The sequence below is a fragment of the Mustela nivalis genome (genome assembly GCF_964662115.1).
Source record: "Mustela nivalis genome assembly, chromosome: 7".
NCBI classification, from domain to species: domain Eukaryota; kingdom Metazoa; phylum Chordata; class Mammalia; order Carnivora; family Mustelidae; genus Mustela; species Mustela nivalis.
The window spans coordinates 41309824-41328413 of NC_139026.1; the positions used below are offsets into that span (position 1 = coordinate 41309824).

The 18590-nt window shown below is 35.3% G+C and overlaps 2 protein-coding genes across 16 annotated transcripts in view; both read left to right on the forward strand.

Moving 5' to 3' along the window:
* The window catches only part of OSBPL8 (oxysterol binding protein like 8), a 160399-nt gene extending 147440 nt beyond the window's left edge, over positions 1–12959 (forward strand). For all 14 annotated transcript variants that reach the window (XM_082740377.1, XM_082740371.1, XM_082740370.1 and 11 more), the window contains 4 exons: positions 304–391; positions 3743–3848; positions 5409–5511; positions 8701–12959. In XM_082740377.1, coding sequence (XP_082596503.1) covers positions 304–391; positions 3743–3848; positions 5409–5511; positions 8701–8833 — 430 coding nt within the window. In that variant the 3' untranslated portion in view covers positions 8834–12959. The remainder of the gene's footprint in view (positions 1–303; positions 392–3742; positions 3849–5408; positions 5512–8700) is intronic.
* Positions 12960–14549: 1590 nt separating this feature from the next.
* BBS10 (Bardet-Biedl syndrome 10) lies at positions 14550–17900 on the forward strand. 2 transcript variants are annotated; one of them, XM_082740410.1, is made up of 2 exons: positions 14550–14643; positions 15464–17900. In XM_082740410.1, exon 2 carries the CDS (start codon positions 15465–15467, stop codon positions 17442–17444), a length of 1980 nt encoding a protein of 659 aa, XP_082596536.1. In that variant the 5' UTR covers positions 14550–14643; position 15464; the 3' UTR covers positions 17445–17900. The 2 variants fall into 2 exon arrangements, with proteins under 2 accessions (XP_082596536.1, XP_082596537.1); XM_082740411.1 differs by lacking the exon at positions 14550–14643 and adding an exon at positions 14688–15046.
* Positions 17901–18590: the final 690 nt, after the last annotated feature.

Consider the following 18590-nt stretch of genomic DNA (forward strand, 5'->3'; position numbering starts at 1 on the left):
CATAGTTTTTTGCCTTTATTTCTGTAATTTTTACTGTTAGTTGAAGTAGTTTTTCATTAAGCCACATATATAAATTAGTATGAGATTTTTAAACTTGATGTTCCCTTCATTATAAATTTGACCCCATGAAAGTAGTCTACAAAATAAGCTGAGAATGAGAAGATTAGATATGACAAATCTTAATCTTACAGCTAGGTTCATAATTGCTAATGTAAATCTATTTATAGAATACATTTTTGGCAAAGTATTTGAGTGTTTTGTTCAGTTATTAAACAAGTGGGAATTTTTTTTTCATTTTTTCAGTACTAGACCATGGGATCCACTTAATGATATGATACAGTTTGAAAAAGATGGTGTTATCCAGACCAAAGTAAAACACCGCACTCCAATGGTATGTAATAAAAAAGTAACAAGACCTGCTAGGCATGCAAATTTTTCTTATAAAGATTTATTTGGTTGTTTGTTTGTTTGTTTGTTTTAGAAAAAGAAAATGAGCAAGACAGAGGGAGAGAGATTCCTCCCTGAGCATGGTACCTGACTCAAGGCTTGATCACAACCTGAGCCAGAACGAGGAGTTGGACTCTTAACCAAGTGTGCCACCCAGGCACACATTGGCACACAAATTTTTAAAACCCTTAGTATCTTTGGCCACCAATGTTTAAAACTTGGCTTCAAAATTTAAAATTTGGGGTCAGCAAAATGGCAGAGTAGGCAGCTCCAAGCCCTTGTCCCTTCAAAGAAACAAAAAAGCAAGCAAAAATGATCAGAACCAAATTTTCCAAAACTATGGAAAATAGTCAGAAGTTTGCAGCAACAAAGTGAATGCTAAATCAAGACAGAGGTGACCTCAAAGCCATAGGAAAGCTTTATGGCATTTTTATTTATCCTTACCCTAACTCCTCATGGGTACCCTGGTAGTCTTGAAGGGTCCCCAGATTCCCAATGTGAGACGTGGTTCCAGAGGGAGCAGAGCAGACCTTATTCACAAATTTTGTTTGTCAGCTACCTGAAGGATGCCTTGTTGTCACTAACTCAGAGCTCCAGCACGAAGGCTGCAGGCATTGCTTGGAATTGCTGTGAGCCATACTGAAAGCGTGCGCAATCCTAGGGCAAAAGATTACCACTGAAACAAAATAATAGACTGTGGAAGGCCAGAAGGCCAGAAACAAAAGCTAGGGAAAGAATCTTTAGGAAATTAGGGAATCAGGGATTTTAGAAAACCATGGAAATGTCCAAGGCAAAATGCTTTTGCTCAAAAAAGACATGTGCAAGCCTGACTTAGTGTTGAAAGAGAGCCGTTACACAGAGCCAGTCTGCTAAGGCTAGGAGAGTTGTTTTGTTTTGTTTTGTGTGGTTGTTTTTGTTTTGTTTGTTTGGCTACTGGTGTTCAAGGAAGCTTCTGTCAAAATGCTAGCTGAACACAAGCTAAGGAACAGAGATTTCAGTAACCATGAAGAAGGAATACAGTCTTCGCAAAACAATTTAGAGACTTTACTGAACAAATGGGGTACTGTAGCTTTCATCAGTCCAGAAGAGAGCAAGCCCTGGGGAAGGTGGAGAATATGATTTCCTGAATTACTACATTATAACAATCAGATTCTGGTTTTCCATAAAAAATAACAAGGCATACAAAGAAGCATGAAAGCATGACCCATTAAAAGGAACAGAATAAATTGACAGAAACTATCCCTGTTGAAATCCAGACATCAGGCTCAGCAGACAGAGTTTTTAGAACAGTTGTCTCAAATGTGCCCACAGAGTTAAATGGGAACAAGAACAAAGAACTAAAGAAAACCAAGAAAAAGATGCATAAACAAAATTAGAATATCAATAAAAAGAAATTATACAAAGGACCAAATTCTGGAGCTCAAAAATAGAATAACTAAAGTGAAAAAGAGGCTACTGGACTGAGGGGAAGAGAGAATGGGAAGTTCTTGCTTAATTATTAGTCTCTCTTTGAGATGATGAAAATGTTTTAGAAGTAGCTGTGACATTTGCACAATACTGTGAATCTACTTAATATTACTGAATTGTACACTTAAAAGTGACTAAGATGGAAAAATTTATTATATATATGTGTATATCTGTACACATACATGGTATCACTATTTAGAAATTGTAAAACATTTTAGGGGTGCCTGGGTGGCTTAGTCATTTAAGCATTTGCCTCTTGATTTTGGCTCAAGTCATGATCTCAGGGTTGTGAGATCAAGCCCTGAATCGGACACCATGCTAGGCATGGAGCCTTCCTAAGATTTCTCTCTCTCTTTCTCCTCTCTCTCCCCAATCTCCGTCCTTCCCTCCCTCTCTTAATAATAAATTTTTAAAAAAATAAATTTTAAAACATTAAAAAAATTTTTTTCTTTCTTTAACAATGTTAACATGATAGAGACAGGGCACCCGTATTTCCTCCTAAAGGTGGCATTTACTGAGAGATCAATTGCTGACTCCCTTTGTCATTTTAAATACTTCTCACCAGTCTTTATCAGTTTCCAGTTTGAACTACTCTAAGAATGTGGATTTGGATTCTAATCCTATAATGTTCAGTCCCTATGACTTGAAGTAGGGCATAGTTTAAGCTGAATCTAGAACCTGTCTGCTCATTGCTTATTTTCTGTAATAAAATTATAGAAATTTTATTTGAATTTCAGTCTTTTGAATAAGATTTTGTAAAAGAATAGATAATTGATGTATAATTCCTATTTAAAATAGTATGAATAGAATCTAGGAGTTATGATAACTGGTTCCCAGTTTTTCTAAACATATAAATTACCTTACCCTTTTGATTCTAGTTTCTTCTCTTGAATTTGAGTTTTTAACCTTAGGATTGACCTCCAAAATTGTAAGCCTATTAATAGAGTCTAAAGTACATTATTTTAAGAAAAATTTAGTCTTAGTTGATCATTTGATATACTTCTGAATCTTGTGCATGCATTCAAATACTTTCTATAAGTTTTTTTGTTGTTGTTAATTTTTTGTTTTGTTTTCATGTTACTCTCTGAAAGTTTAAATCATGCTCTGCAATGGAGCACCTGGGTGGCTTAGTTGGTTAAGTATCTGTCTTCATCTTAGGTCATAATCTCAGAGTTCTGGGATTGAGTCCTATGTCAGGCTCCCTCCTCAGTGGAAGTCTGCTTCTCTCTCTCCCACTGCCCCTCCCCCTGCTTGTGCTTGCTAACGCATACACTGTCTCTCTCAAATAAAACTTAAAAAAAAAAAAAGATGCCTTCTACATTATCCAGTATTATTAAAAGTAAGTGAATAATTTTATGGGAAACCCAGCATTATTCAAGGGAATGTTTCTAATGTTGAGAACAAGATAAATACAATTGGAAAAGAACACTTTTATTTGACATTGAACTAGAGATATTGACTGATGCAGTTAGAAGTATGGGGGGAGCCTATATTCATATTTTTTTGTGTATAGAAATGTCTCTTAAAGGATAGACAGAGTAATAGTAAGTATTTTTGTTGATAGAGTTCAGGAGTGAAGAGAAACTCTTCATTGCATATTTTTTAAATTTTTTTTTTGTTGTTTGTGCCAAATTAATGTTTTTTGTTTTAATTTAATAATTTGATTGTCTAAGTGTATCACATCTTCTTAAGTTTTAATTACACTATTTCATCTCTGTTTTTATTTCAGTGTACTGCACCCATGAATAGATAGTTTTGATAGTTACACAACATTGATCTTTAATTTAAAAAATCATTGCAAATTCACATAGCATGGGTTCTTTTTCAGGTTAGTGTCCCAAAAATGAAACATAAGCCAACCAGGCAACAGAAGAAAGTGGCAAAAGGCTATTCCTCCCCAGAACCTGATATCCAGGACTCATCTGGAAGTGAAGGTAAAAATATTTAATACCTACTGTTCACTAAACTTTTAAAAGGATATTACTGTAAAAAAAGGGGAGGGGATATTACTATATTATGTTTAATATATGAAAAGTATTTATCATATTTAAATCAAGTTAATGTAGGAGTTTGGAGACAGAGGTGGTTTGCAAAAAAAGCTATTTTAGGTTATAGATAAATTTCAAGACCAGGTCACAAGGGAAAGGCAAGAGAGAACATGAAAATCAAGAACCACACTGTAGTACTAATTCTTCTGTCTTGTTAGCTTCTGAAAAATTGTTGATGGTTTCCTAGATTCAATGCAGGAAGCAATTTTTGAGCTTTGAACTCATTTCCATGCTTCAAAAAAAGTTTTCCATTTTTAGAATAAATTCTTGTAGTGTTTAGAAGTTACAGACAAGTAAAAATATAACTATATCAAAATTATGGACTAAATTAAATAGTATGCTATTCTTGTTCAAGTCAGATAATGTGTAAAATGTCTTGAATTACACTGAGATATAATCAAGAAAGGATTCGGGTAATATCTGAGAAAATAAAGCTGTAGTTCTCTACTAAGCTCACACTAAGCTGGGTAGCTTATTTTTACAGAGATTACACTAGAAGTGAATAAATGATGAATGCCAGGAAGTTAGTAGACAACAAATAACAGTTTAAGGGAAAGGGAGCTGAATTCAGTTTGAGGAAAGTTCTTAGAGGAACCCTGATGAATTATTAGGACTTCTAATGGATTATAGCAATCTAGGCTTAAGGGGTGTGTGTGGGGGGGGTAAGATTTCCAGTGTAAAAAAAAAAAAAAAAAAAATCAATAAAAGTTTAAAAATATGAGTCACAGGGTACTGGTGTGCTAGAGGGGGCAGTAATGGTTATGCTGTTTTGTTCCCATTTTATAGAAAAGGAAATTGAGACACAGATTTACCTGCTCAGGGTCACATATCCCATAAGCAGTATGTATATGTAATATATAACAGATATTTTGGTTCCCTAATTCACTCTCTTACGCACTCCACTATTTATCTGTAATTTATCAGCTGACATTCACTGAGTACTTACTTAATATGTGCCAAGCTAGATATAATACACTGTACTATCACCATGTGACTTTGCGTGGCTTTATTGTTATTCCTATTTTACAAAAGAGAAAGCTGAGACGTGGAGAGAGGTTAAGATCTGAACAAAAACAGAAAGGAAGGAATGGATATAAGGTTTGATGAGGGAAAAAGTACAGTGTACTGGTTGACAATAAAAATGTATAGAAAAGGTATACATATGTTTTTAATGAATTCTTGTCTATTTTAATGAGTTTTAAAAAACTGATGCCATCTAAAATGTAACTAATTTCTGGTTACTTTAAACATATTTGTAGTTTTCTAGTTTTGAAGTGATATGATTGAAACTTTAAAAATGCAGAGTATTAGTACGTTACTCTCTAAGTCATAAAAGTAATGCCTAGGAAAATTTTACTGTACAAGAATCATTAAGCTGAAATATAAATTGTTTATAATTAAATGTGGTCGCTATTTTCACCAGTTTCATTCCAAATGTCTTTTCAGCTCAGTCAGTAAAACCAAATACAAGAAGAAAGAAAGGGATAGAACTGGGAGACATTCAAAATTCCATCGAATCTATAAAACAAACACAGGAAGAAATTAAAAGGTAATATATGGACAGTGGCTGTTCATTTAAGTCTAGAGAAATAGTTAAGAATCCTGTTATGTAGGAAATTATATGTAAACTTTACAGTTTTATAACATTGTTGGGCCAAAATAGAACCTTGGCTTCTATTGCCTGATTACTAACGCTTATGAAATTCCTTCACCACTAAAATATGGGGAGAAAGTGGTGGTTTTTTCTCACCTGTGAGGGCAGAATTAGAATCTTACTGTTGTAGGGGCACCTGGGTAGCTCAGTGGGTTAAGCCTTTGCCTTCGGCTCAGGTCATGGTCTCAGGGTACTGGGTTCGAGCCCCATATTGGGCTCTCTGCTTAGCAGGGAGCCTGCTTCCCTTCCTCTCTCTCTCTGCCTGCCTCTCTGCCTACTTGTGATCTCTGTCTGTCAAATAAATAAAATCTCAAAAAAAAAAAAAAAGAATTTTACCCCTGTAATATACTAGAAATATAGCTGGGTTAGGTGTGAAAGTGAGCTGGTTTCTGAGAAAGTCAACTAACAAAGTTTTCTGCAATAGACTTCTTGACATTCCTAACTTGAAAGATGCTACATAGGCACTTCATATGCTAACAAAATGTTAACTTAGTCATGAAATGAGCTTATGCCATCCTCATGCTATACTAAATGCTTTTGGCTAAAAACACAGAAAAACTGGTTAGTGAAGACACCCCACCCCACTCTCACCCCAGTTTCTTCTATTAATGTGTTTTACCAGTATAGAGAAAGAAAGGAAGCAAATGAACAAGTAGGCTCATTCATTTATAAATCTAATTAGATTTACTAACATTTCTCATTACTCACCATGCCCTGTAGTTAGTAATCTCACCACTTTTCTTGTACAGTCCTCCATACATAATGCTTTTGAGCATTTACTAGACTACAGAGTTGTTACTGTGTGTGTCTGCTGACCTTGCCCCCACTGCCCCCACTAGACCATGAGCACTTTTACAGAAGGGGGCTTGTCTTCTGCATCTTGGTGTCATCAAGATGAAGTCTATTGTATTATTTTTTCCTGGAGAATTTAACATTTTTCTCCAACTCTATTTCTATCTTCCCTAAAGTAAAGGTAAAAGAACCTTAATGGGCCAACTTAAAAGGTATAATTTTTGTTTTAAAAACACTGAGAGAAAGATGATAGATTTTTATATCATCAAGTTTTAACATTATATTTGTCCAATTTTCCCAGCACCATTTATTGAAGAGGCTGTTTTTTTTCCATTGGACATTCTTTCCTGCTTTGTCGAAGATTAGTTGACCATAGAGTTGAGGGTCTATTTCTGGGCTCTCTATTCTGTTCCATTGATCTATGTGTCTGTTTTTGTGCCAGTACCATGCTGTCTTGATGATGACAGCTTTGTAATAGAGCTTGAAGTCCGGAATTGTGATGCCACCAACTTTGGCTTTCTTTTTCAATATCCCTTTGGCTATTCGAGGTCTTTTCTGGTTCCATATAAATTTTAGCATTATTTGTTCCATTTCTTTGAAAAAGATGGATGGTACTTTGATAGGAATTGCATTAAATGTGTAGATTGCTTTAGGTAGCATAGACATTTTCACAATATTTATTCTTCCAATCCAGGAGCATGGAACATTTTTCCATTTCTTTGTGTCTTCCTCAATTTCTTTCATGAGTACTTTATAGTTTTCTGAGTATAGATTCTGTGCCTCTTTGGTTAGGTTTATTCCTAGGTATCTTATGGTTTTGGGTGCAATTATAAATGAGATTGACTCCTTAATTTCTCTTTCTTCTGTTTTGCTGTTGGTGTAGAGAAATGCAACTGATTTCTGTGCATTGATTTTATATCCTGACACTTTACTGAATTCCTGTATAAGTTCTAGCAGTTTTGGAGTGGAGTCTTTTGGGTTTTCCACATATAGTATATCATCTGCGAAGAGTGATAATTTGACTTCTTCTTTGCCGATTTGGATGCCTTTAATTTCCTTTTGTTGTCTGATTGCTGAGGCTAGGACCTCTAGTACTATGTTGAATAGCAGTGGTGATAATGGACATCCCTGCCGTGTTCCTGACCTTAGCGGAAAAGCTTTCAGTTTTTCTCCATTGAGAATGATATTTGCGGTGGGTTTTTCATAGATGGCTTTGATGATATTGAGGTATGTGCCCTCTATCCCTACACTTTGAAGAGTTTTGATCAGGAAGGGATGCTGTACTTTGTCAAATGCTTTTTCAGCATCTATTGAGAGTATCATATGGTTCTTGTTCTTTCTTTTATTGATGTGTTGTATCACATTGACTGATTTGCGGATGTTGAACCAACCTTGCAGCCCTGGAATAAATCCCACTTGGTCGTGGTGAATAATCTTTTTAATGTACTGTTGAATCCTATTGGCTAGTATTTTGTTGAGTATTTTCGCATCTGTGTTCATCAAGGATATCGGTCTATAGCTCTCTTTTTTGGTGGGATCCTTGTCTGGTTTTGGGATCAAGGTGATGCTGGCCTCATAAAATGAGTTTGGAAGTTTTCCTTCCATTTCTATTTTCTGGAACAGTTTCAGGAGAATAGGAATTAGTTCTTCTTTAAATGTTTGGTAGAATTCCCCCGGGAAGCCGTCTGGCCCTGGGCTTTTGTTTGTTTGGAGATTTTTAATGACTGTTTCAATCTCCTTACTGGTTATGGGTCTGTTCAGGCTTTCTATTTCTTCCTGGTTCAGTTGTGGTAGTTTATATGTTTCTAGGAAGGCATCCATTTCTTCCAGATTGTCAAATTTATTGCCGTAGAGTTGCTCATAGTATGTTCTTATAATAGTTTGTATTTCTTTGGTGTTAGTTGTGATCTCTCCTCTTTCATTCATGATTTTATTTATTTGGGTCCTTTCTCTTTTCTTTTTGATAAGTCGGGCCAGGGGTTTATCAATTTTATTAATTCTTTCAAAGAACCAGCTCCTAGCTTCGTTGATTATATTTGATGAACATCATTGAATAATATTTTTGGTAAAACATGGAATGTAGATTTAGACAAGACCTAAAAATGGCTTCATGTAGAATAATCAGCTTCCTGTTTAGGTAGTCGTAATTGATTGTACTAGGTACTTTAGATAATGTAATTAAGTGTTTGGTTAACTAAGACTTTACTAATAAGACTCATATATCAAGTTGTGAGTTCTCTGCTAACATTTTTGACATGTAATTATAAAATTTATTTTTTCTTATTTTTGTAGAAATATTATGGCTCTTCGAAATCATTTAGTTTCAAGCACACCTGCCACGGATTATTTTCTGCAACAAAAAGACTACTTCATCATTTTCCTCCTGATTTTGCTTCAAGTTATAATAAACTTCATGTTCAAGTAGAAGTTCCTTACAGTTGAATCAGTGACCTGGAATGATCAGATTTGGCCTGGGACCAAATGTTCAAGTTGCTTTGGTCTTTATTAAAATGTCACAATATTTCTAAAACAAAAATCTTAGAGATAAATGTAGAGGTGTTGACCTTTCATACATTTTATCCTTAACCTGAAATAAGAACTATTGGTTATTAAAGTGAGCTATGTGTTAAGTGCCAGAACATTTCTAGCTTTTGTGACAATGTGTTTACATGTGAGTGTGATAAATCCACATGTATACACAATTGTGTCTTACATATATCTGACAGTAGTCTTTGTATTCTATAGTATGTTCTGAGATATAGCATTAACTTCTTATGAGATATATATAGCAATCTATTTTCTTCATAAAACAGACACAAGACTTTTATCTGTAAGGAATTACAGAATGGGAAATGATGGCGTCATAGACATCAGTAGTTCAAAACACGGTCCTATTAAAAAAAATAATAATTTCCAAAGCACCCAGATCCGTTGTCTTCTTAGAAATAGCAAGAACAAAGTGTAGTCAAAATTGATGTACTGAGAGAGACAAGATGGCAAATTGCTTTTTTAAAAGTTTACACAGGATTTTTTTTAACCCTTAGAATTTAATATTTATAGATAAAAGTGTAAATGTATGTGTGTGCATATCAATATAAAAAATTGGTATGCAGCTATTTGGATCTGTTCATTATATCTTTCTTACACCTATACAATACCACCTTAAGCACTTGCTTAAAAAAGTTTGGTCAAAATTTATTGCTGTTCTTTTTTCTTATTTTTGTTTTTTGTAACAGCATTGGTCCAATAGCATATGCCAAATTCTGGAGATGTTTATAGGGCATATGAAATTTTGATACTTTATGTTTCTTTCAGTATGAAACACGTATTTTAGCTTTCATTTAGATCCTAGTGTGTTCAGTGAACAAATAGAATAGAAAAAATTATAGCCAATATTTTATTTCAAAAGCCAAAAAAGAGAAAGGTAGTAAGGCAATAAGAAAGGATACTTTGTGTGGTAGCATTTACATGTACATTAAAATTGGTTTCCTTAAAGTGTGCAATAAGTTGAGCATTTAAGAAGAGCATCAAGTTCTGAAGTTTAATTCCTTATTCTCTTCCTCTGAGCAGCTTCATTCTGTGATAAAACCACAATTATTGAAGATTTATTTTTTTCAGGCTCAGGCAAACATTTTCCTAATTTGGGGGGTAATATTTTTACTTTTTTCATAAATATTTACATTCCTCAGAAGCAATTTTTGCAAATGTAGTTAAGCTTATGAACATGTTTTCCTAAGATAGGTCTCAGAATCCTGAAAGTATAGATTTCAAAATGGCTATTAATAAAAATAAAATAATAACTTCTGGCTACATTTGCCTTTGATTAAGAAGAGATGTGAGACACTAGCAAGATTACAATCAGCTGTTTATGCCATGATAAATATAAAATCAAGGAATGATTGCTAAATTGCAAAAATGGAAAGTAATGAAAAAGAGCCTGCTTTTTTTCCCCCTAATATAGCTATCTTAAGTAGCCGTAGGTTTTAAAAAGAGCCATTTCCCATGTAGTTTTGGCAAAATAATGCTGTATTCCATATGTACATGCAAAAACATTTTTTTAATTGACTGAAATATAAATAAGATATACCTACACCTGGTGTAAGTATTGGTATAATACGACTACACAGAACAGGTTGGATCTCTTGGTATTTCATACTTGTCAATATAATTTTTGTCCTTACTTTCTGTTACCAATATTGTATGCTCAACTGCCTTTTCATTGATAGATGGTATTTTGTAAATATTGTACAATTTGATCCTTTTTATTGTTTAAATTAGTATTTATATCATATATAAGTTGATTGGCTGATCACAAAAATCATTTCATCATTAAACCCTGAAAACTTATTTTAAATTTTTTGTTGATAACCCCACTTTGGGATTTTAATCTTACCCACTTGTGTATTACTTTCATGTGATCTAAATAGTGTTTTATTTGTATAAGTATCTTCTAGGACTGGAAAGGTAATTATTTTCTTTTTCTAAGGCAATGTTTTGGGTTCTTTACTCGAGTCAAAAACTATTTCATGAAAAAGAACAGGGTTACTCATGACTGTTTCTTATACACTGAAAGCATACATCTATTCGAATGGTCTTCTTATGCTTTTAGTTGTATGAGTTCCTTTCTGTGAACTGAACACGAAACTCAGGAATTGGTGGCTTAGTTTTAGATCAGTGCTTATACTAGGCTTAGTATGTGAATCCTTTAAAACACATAATTAACTTTGTATGTAGCCATATATGTAATTGACTTTGAATGTTCTCTACCTGAAATTAATATTCCTTTAAACATGGATTCATAAAAATTGTGATTACAGTTCCCAGTTTTCTGAGAATCTTATGACAATTTCTAGGATTTAAGATCTTATGACCACTTTTTTCATTTGATCAAAAATTTTATTTTTTCACAGGAAATTTTAGATAGTAATAATTATTGACATTTGCATTTGTTTTGGTTATTAAATGTACTATGCCTTCAATTATCTACCACTTAGTGAGGTGTAGCTGGCCCAGGAATAGACAGTAAATAGGGCATGTAAAACAAGTAATTTTCAGCAATAGATATTTTATTTGTATTTCATGTTAGTACTTTTTTGTATCACTTGTAAAGGTACAGTGTAGTCTTTGTCACCATTCCATTGAAAAAGTTGGCCTTGTAAAATACAACACTCATTTAGTATTCACGCTTTTGTGCCTTTAACAAAATACTTTTTGTTATTTTTGTGTTACAGAACTCTCCAGTATAATTCAAAGTGTTTATAGGCTTACTTGTCATAAAGGGTCATTTCTCTGTGTCATTTTATTTCCTTTTATATAGCTCTAGTATATATAAACAGTAATGCTGTACTTTTATAAGGGTTTGTCTATTTAACTATTTCAAATATATTCACTCTCAGATATCATTGAAGTAGACGTGTCAGAGTATTCTGAGTATTGTAAACAGTGCCTTTTTGATGGAATTCACACTGTTTTGGGTGTCAACTTGTGCCATATACACACAAAATTCTGTAGAAGGCAGTTTTAACTTTTTGAAGAATATCTTAGTCAAATATTTAAGAAAATAAATGTATAAAATTCCCTTTTTTCCAGTGTTTAGCATTTCTAATGAGTAATGAATATATTTTGGGGTTTTTTGGGGTTGATATACAGTGATGATGGCAATATTGATGAGCCACACATGATGCTGTAGATTATTTTGAATTATGTTAAATGTACAGAAATAAAATACTAATATTAGCATTTATACCAAATTTTCCAATTTAAAACAATAAGGGGTAACACCATACAAATCAGTAAGTTTACATTTCAACTTCTATCTCATTTGACTACATGGATAAATAAATTCTTTAAAATGTATAATCTGCCACTATTATGTAATTTGGTTTCATTTTGTTTACATACAGTGTGTGAATTTAGTATATTTAAGTTACTTTTTGTTACTCTTTAACATACTGTTTGTTTTGTTACAGAAAACAAAGATGGACTGTTAAAATTGTATAAGACCAGTGTCTCCTTCATATGATTAACATATTTCGAAGAGCCACAAGAAACCCATGACAAAATGAATGTGAATATACTTTCTAAAATGTTTAGAAAATATTATCTTTTTGCATTTATCATGTAAAATTATTTTAGTATTATAATATTGAAATTATTTTAAAAATGCCATGAAACATTTGAACTGATGAGCCACAGAACTTAAGTTGAAAATTTTTTCACTTTTTAGCATGCTAAATATACATCTAAGCTAAATATACTGTTGAATGGCCATTTATAAATTCAAACACTACCACTGGTCAGTTTTGTATAATAGAATAAAAGTATGTTATCTGCAGTGTAAGTACAGCACACTGTCAAATCCTTTCCCTAAGGTGCATAGTAGATGTACAGATAGTCATAGGCAACTGTTTTGTAATGTATCACATTTCTAATCTGTTATTCCTATTAACCTATTATAAATGTTTGCAGAGACAAAAGAATTGAATTTTTCTAATCTGTAAAATTATGCTAACTTCTACATGTAGGCATTCTGAATAAAATTCTTAAAAAGAGCTAACTGTGATCACATGACTTTGAATATATGATGACTTCCCTCATCCTAGTTTTTAAATTTAAAAAAATCCTTTTTGTAGGGATTTTTGTGAAGGATGGTGAAGGGCTAGGAAGGATTTAATAGTTAGAATCCCTTGTGTATGCTTTCCTTGGTGCTTTATGTTCATTCTTCTTAAATGCTCATCATAACCTTAAGGTAAGTGGAAGTTAACCCAACTTTATAAATAAAGAATCTGAGACTCAGAGAAGTTAAATGATTCCAGGATCTACGTAGAGTGATGGCAAGCACAAGTTTAAATCCATGTCTGACTTCAAGGTCCATTCTTCTTCCACTGTACACTTAAATAGAACCCTGCTGGTAGCACTTTCCTTTTAAAAGTTTGGAGTAATCCACTGTTCCAATCTATATACTATAGCTATATCCACTATTGTTTTGTGATGGGTGGAACCAGGGAAAAACTTACTATTAAACAAGTATTTATACACAAAACCTATATAAAAAGATTTTCTCCTCAAATTATTTATTCCATACTGAGTCAACATCAGGTGAGTTCCAAATCATTCCTGTCTGGTTTTCTACTCTTTTCCTCCATCCTCCTCCTCTTCCATTCTTGCTCTCTCCTCAGGATCTATTTTGATAATCACTTGGTTCTGTCTTGTTAATTGGAGCTGGGGGCGAGGAGGAGGGCTTACAGGTTTCCCCTGTCCTTTGCATAGGAATAAGAGGTAAGGAGAACAGCCCCTCATTGTTTAACCTCAATGAAAAAATCTGCAAGGTGGTTAATTGTCTAATATTGACTGCACTGTCATAGGTGTCCCGTATTACCTATCTTCCTAATTGGCTTTTCTGCACTTTATAAAAGAATCCTTTTCTTGTAGAGTGGGTCCATACATTAGTGAATATCACAGTAATTGAGGGGGGGGGGCTATAAATAGTTGGCTGTTGAGTGCTTGGTATATATGCCAGGCATTGTACAAAAAAAAAAAAAAAAACCTTTGCAAACATCATCACTCTGCAAAACCTTGTGAGAGTTTTCCCTTTATGTGTCTATTATCTCCATTTTTTAAGAAAAGTGGAGGCAAAAAAGTTTACTTACTGAATGTCACAGATAAATGTCAGAGCAAACCGAAATCTAAATCCTAAACCAGTACGGTTAACCATTTCATCCTTGAGAGAGAAAAAATGCGTTTCAATATATGAAAGTGTGTTCTGTTTTCTTATGCAGTTGTATCCAACAATCTCAGGCCACTATGTTTTTAAAGCATACTAGTGATCGCCCATGTAGCTGTTTTCACATCTGTGTCCTCTGCTAAAGAAAAAGTGTGGTGGCTGGGGTTTTCAAAAATCCGCGCCCAGGAAATGTGGCAAGGTCCTGGGCAGAAAGCGGAAAGCCTGCCGCTGTCCTGCATCTAGACACTGTGTTTGTGATGGTTAGGAGAGCAAGTACTGGTGATACTGTGGACAGAATACTCCTGAGTCCAACGCGGAGATTTTGTCAGGGGTTGGGCACGAACCCGGTTGCACCAGGGTACCCATTCCCTCCTCCACATCGGCTCCCCTAGCGTGCGGACTTCCGGGAAGGAAGGGCGTTTCCTGGGAGACAGGTTTGGTGGCACTTGAAGCCACTGCTGCGAATAAATTCACCCAGGGAGCAGAGGAAGGGCTGGCAGTTTCCAGTGCAGGTACAGCTCCTGAGAAGCCCTGACCACTTTTCCAGCTTCGCAGACTCACGGGACCGCTGGCCGAACTGCCGGATACTCGACCCGTGGGCGGTAGGGGAGTAAGCCCAGCAGCCCCGGCGCTAGCCCTCCTCCCCGCCCCTTCCGTTTCCGGCGGTGCCGCCTCTCTCCTCCCTGGTGGTGCAGCTTCGCCGCCGCAAGCTCTTCCAACTTTATGCACCATGGCTGCCCTCGGTTCTGCGAAGGCGGCGTTGCAGGTGACGGAAGTGCTGGAGACCATCTTGAGCCGCTGCTTGGGGCCCGAGGGGCGGCAGGTTCTGTGTACGAAGCCCACCGGCGAGGTGCTGATCAGCCGGAGTGGAGGCTGCCTCCTGGAGGCGCTACACTTAGAGCATCCCATAGCCAGGTACCCGCGTCGCACATTTCCAGCTCGTAACAGCGTCCCCTAGCCAGGTGCTCTTGTCCTACTCTTCTAGCCAGAGCGGAGCTCCTTAGGCCATCTCCCTGTACCGTTAGCCTGTGCTCCTGGGGAGACACCTTGGGCGAAACCAGTGTATGCTTAGGGTTCGAGCGTTGGCCCTTGGAACGTTCTTTTGGGAATCCAATCTTACCAAACACCCAAGAACATATATTTCCCTCCTCGCTCCACCCAACGCCAGAATCTTAAAATAGAACAAAGTAAAACTTCGTAAAAAGTAAAACTAAAAACATCAGTCATTAAAGTCTTACGACCTTGGTTGTAAAACCATGGTTTAAACTTGGTTTACGTGTGTGAAGGCAGCCCTCTGAAAATCTGAGTTGCTTTCTTTCTTTTTCTGTACAGGATGGTGGTGGCCTGTGTTTCCAGTCATCTAAGAAGAACAGGAGATGGTGCTAAGACATTTATTATCCTTCTTTGTCATTTACTCAGAGGACTTCATACAGTCATAGACAAAGAACAGGATTCTTTGATTTCCAAAAATATTCAAACCCATAGAAGGCATTGGAAAAATTGTTGTCAGTGGAAATTTATTTCTCAAGCTCTTCTGACGTTTCAGACAAAAATATTAGATTATATTATGGACCACTACTTAAGTAAACACTTTCTGACCATCTTTTCTTCATCCACTGAAGAGAGAACATTGTGTAGGAGCTCTTTAGAGCTGCTCCTAGATGCATACTTTTGTGGAAGAGTGGGGAGAAATAATCACTACTTTATTTCACAGTTGATGTGTAACTACTTTTTCAAGTGTATGGCTTGTGAAAGTGGGTTTGAAGAAGTATTTGACTTAGTGGATGAATATTTTGTAGAGTTGAATGTTGGCGTCACTGGCCTTCCTGTCTCAGACTCCAGGATCATAGCTGGGCTTGTGCTTCACAGAGACTTTTCTGTATACTGTCCAGCAGATGGTGACATAAGAATAGTAATAGTAACAGAAACCATTCAGCCTCTTTTTTCAGCTTCTGCATCAGAGTTTATTCTAAATTCAGAAGCACAGTTTCAGACCTCTCAGTTTTGGATTATGGAAAAGACAAAAGCAATAGTGAAACATTTACAGAGTCAAAATGTAAAATTGCTCCTGTCTAGTGTGAAACAACCGGACTTAGTTACTTATTATGCAGGACTGAATGGCATATCAGTGGTAGAGTGTTTATCACCAGAAGAAGTTTCTCTTATCCAAAGGGTCATGGGTCTTTCTCCCTTTATATTACCACAGGTTTCTTCACAGTATGAAATCTGTAACACGGCTTCAGTGAAATTTTGTAAGCCCCTTACCTTGAGATCCAAAAGGTATGTTCATCTTGGTTTGATTAGCACATGTTCATTTGTACCACACTGTATAGTTCTCTGTGGACCAGTGCAGGGTCTTGTCGAACAACATGAAGGTGCTTTACATGGAGCATTTAAAATGCTTCGACAGCTGTTTAAAGATCTTGATCTAAGTTACATGATACAAACCAGTGATCAAAACCATACATCAACTCCTCTTACTTATAAGGATAGCAGAGAAAGTAATCCATTGCCAGAAATTGTTAATGGCTTAATACAGAGGCCATATCAGGGCACAGTTGTAAAGAACAAGGGTAATCTGGCAAAAACTCAAACATATTTAAAAGTATATTCAAATTTGGTAGTTCCAAGTGTAGAATTAGAAACCTGTATTCCATGTTCCACACCAAAAGTGACACCAACAGATACATACCAGACAAATGAAACACTGAGATGTTTAGCTCCAACTAAAACCAGGACAATTGATGACAATGAACCATTTATTGAGAGTAATTCTGCTAATTCAACAGCAGAAAACACTGGAATAGAAATTTCCTCTGAAAATTTACAAGTCACAAAAATTGCTGGAAAGGGAAACATGTTGCCAGTGAGAGAGAAGTCACTGGAGATGTGTACTTCCCAGAGTTACTGCTGCTCCACTCTACCAGCAGGTTGTGTTTTGCCAGTGGGTGGTAATTTTGAGATTCTATTACATTACTATCTTCTCAACTATACCAGAAAATGTCAGCAGTCAGAAGAATCTGTGGTTAGCATGATAATAGCTAATGCTCTTTTAGGCATTCCCCAAGTCCTGTATAAGTCTAAGAAGGGAAAGTACAGCTTTCCACAAATATATATAAGAACTCTCCATGCACTGCAAACCAGTCAACCCATTGTGAGCAGTCAGACAGGTTTGGAATCAGTAGCTGGTAAATACCAATTACTAACTTCAGTTCTTCAGTGTTTAACAAAAATTTTAACCATTGATTTAGTAATCAATATTAGGAGACAGCCTTGGGAAATGTATGACCAAGATTCAGATGAGGAAGTATAAAATTGGAAGTTTCTTATTAACCAAAATTTTAATTCAACTCAAGCAATAAAGAAGGATGTGACAACTGATTCTCAAATCAATTCAGTCTAGTTAGGAAAACATCAAAACTTAAAAAGCCTTTAGAAAAAGTACACTAGGAGGCTGGCAGACATTCAGACACAAATACTAGAAAATATTATGGAACAATTTCAAGGAGGAAACTTTCCACACAGGGAAGCCAAGATCTGACTAAGTGTGTCTTTCTTCCTCTTACACGTGCCTCTCTCAGCTCTGTGTTAGTTCGTGTATATATGGGAGGGTGTTTCCTTATAGCACCTTTTTGCTTTTCTGTATTTTCTTCCACTCTCTTCATCTGTCCTCACCTTTCCGTATTTATTTTGTTCATAGAATCATTTAATCTGAGATTTGGATGGAGTCTTCAGGTGTCATCCTATATTAAAGGTTTAAAATACAAAATTCAGTATTTGCTTCATTCAGAATAATTTATTTTCTCTACTCATAATTTCTAAAGCAGTGAATAAAGTCTTGATTTTTTTTTCTTCAAGCATATAAATTAGTCTTTACTTTTAAATATCCCCTTATTTATATCCATTTTATGTGGGAAAGCCTGGATATATTTTTTCACTGTCCATACATCACTGAATATGTAACAGGCAATATGACTTTGTGCACTATAAATTTATTTTCATTTCTGTAGTTAAAAGTTAGTTTCAGAAAGGTTGTAAAATGCATTCTGTCATTTTTTCCTGTTCCCTAAGAGCTTGTAAAAATAGTTGATGTATGTGCTGGCTTTTCTTGTATTTGGTGCATAGACAGAGTCCAAGAGTAATAAATAGTTTGAAAGTCTGTCCTTCCTTCCTTCCTTCCTTCCTTTTTTTTTTCTTTCTTTCTTTCTTTAGTACTCTAGTGAATTGGTTTACTAAAAAAAAAAAACCAACTCAATCAAAGATGGGTAATAATATTATTATTATTATTCCATCATTATGCAACAAAATCGGCTATTTTTTTGGCCTTTGTGAAAAATTCCTGGTTTACTTAACTTTTTATACAGAGTTACTGTTTTACTTTCTGTTGTGAGAAATACTGTTAACATACTCTGCTTATACCTTCTTTGAATACTTTTTTTTAAAAAGTAGAACTTTCTCC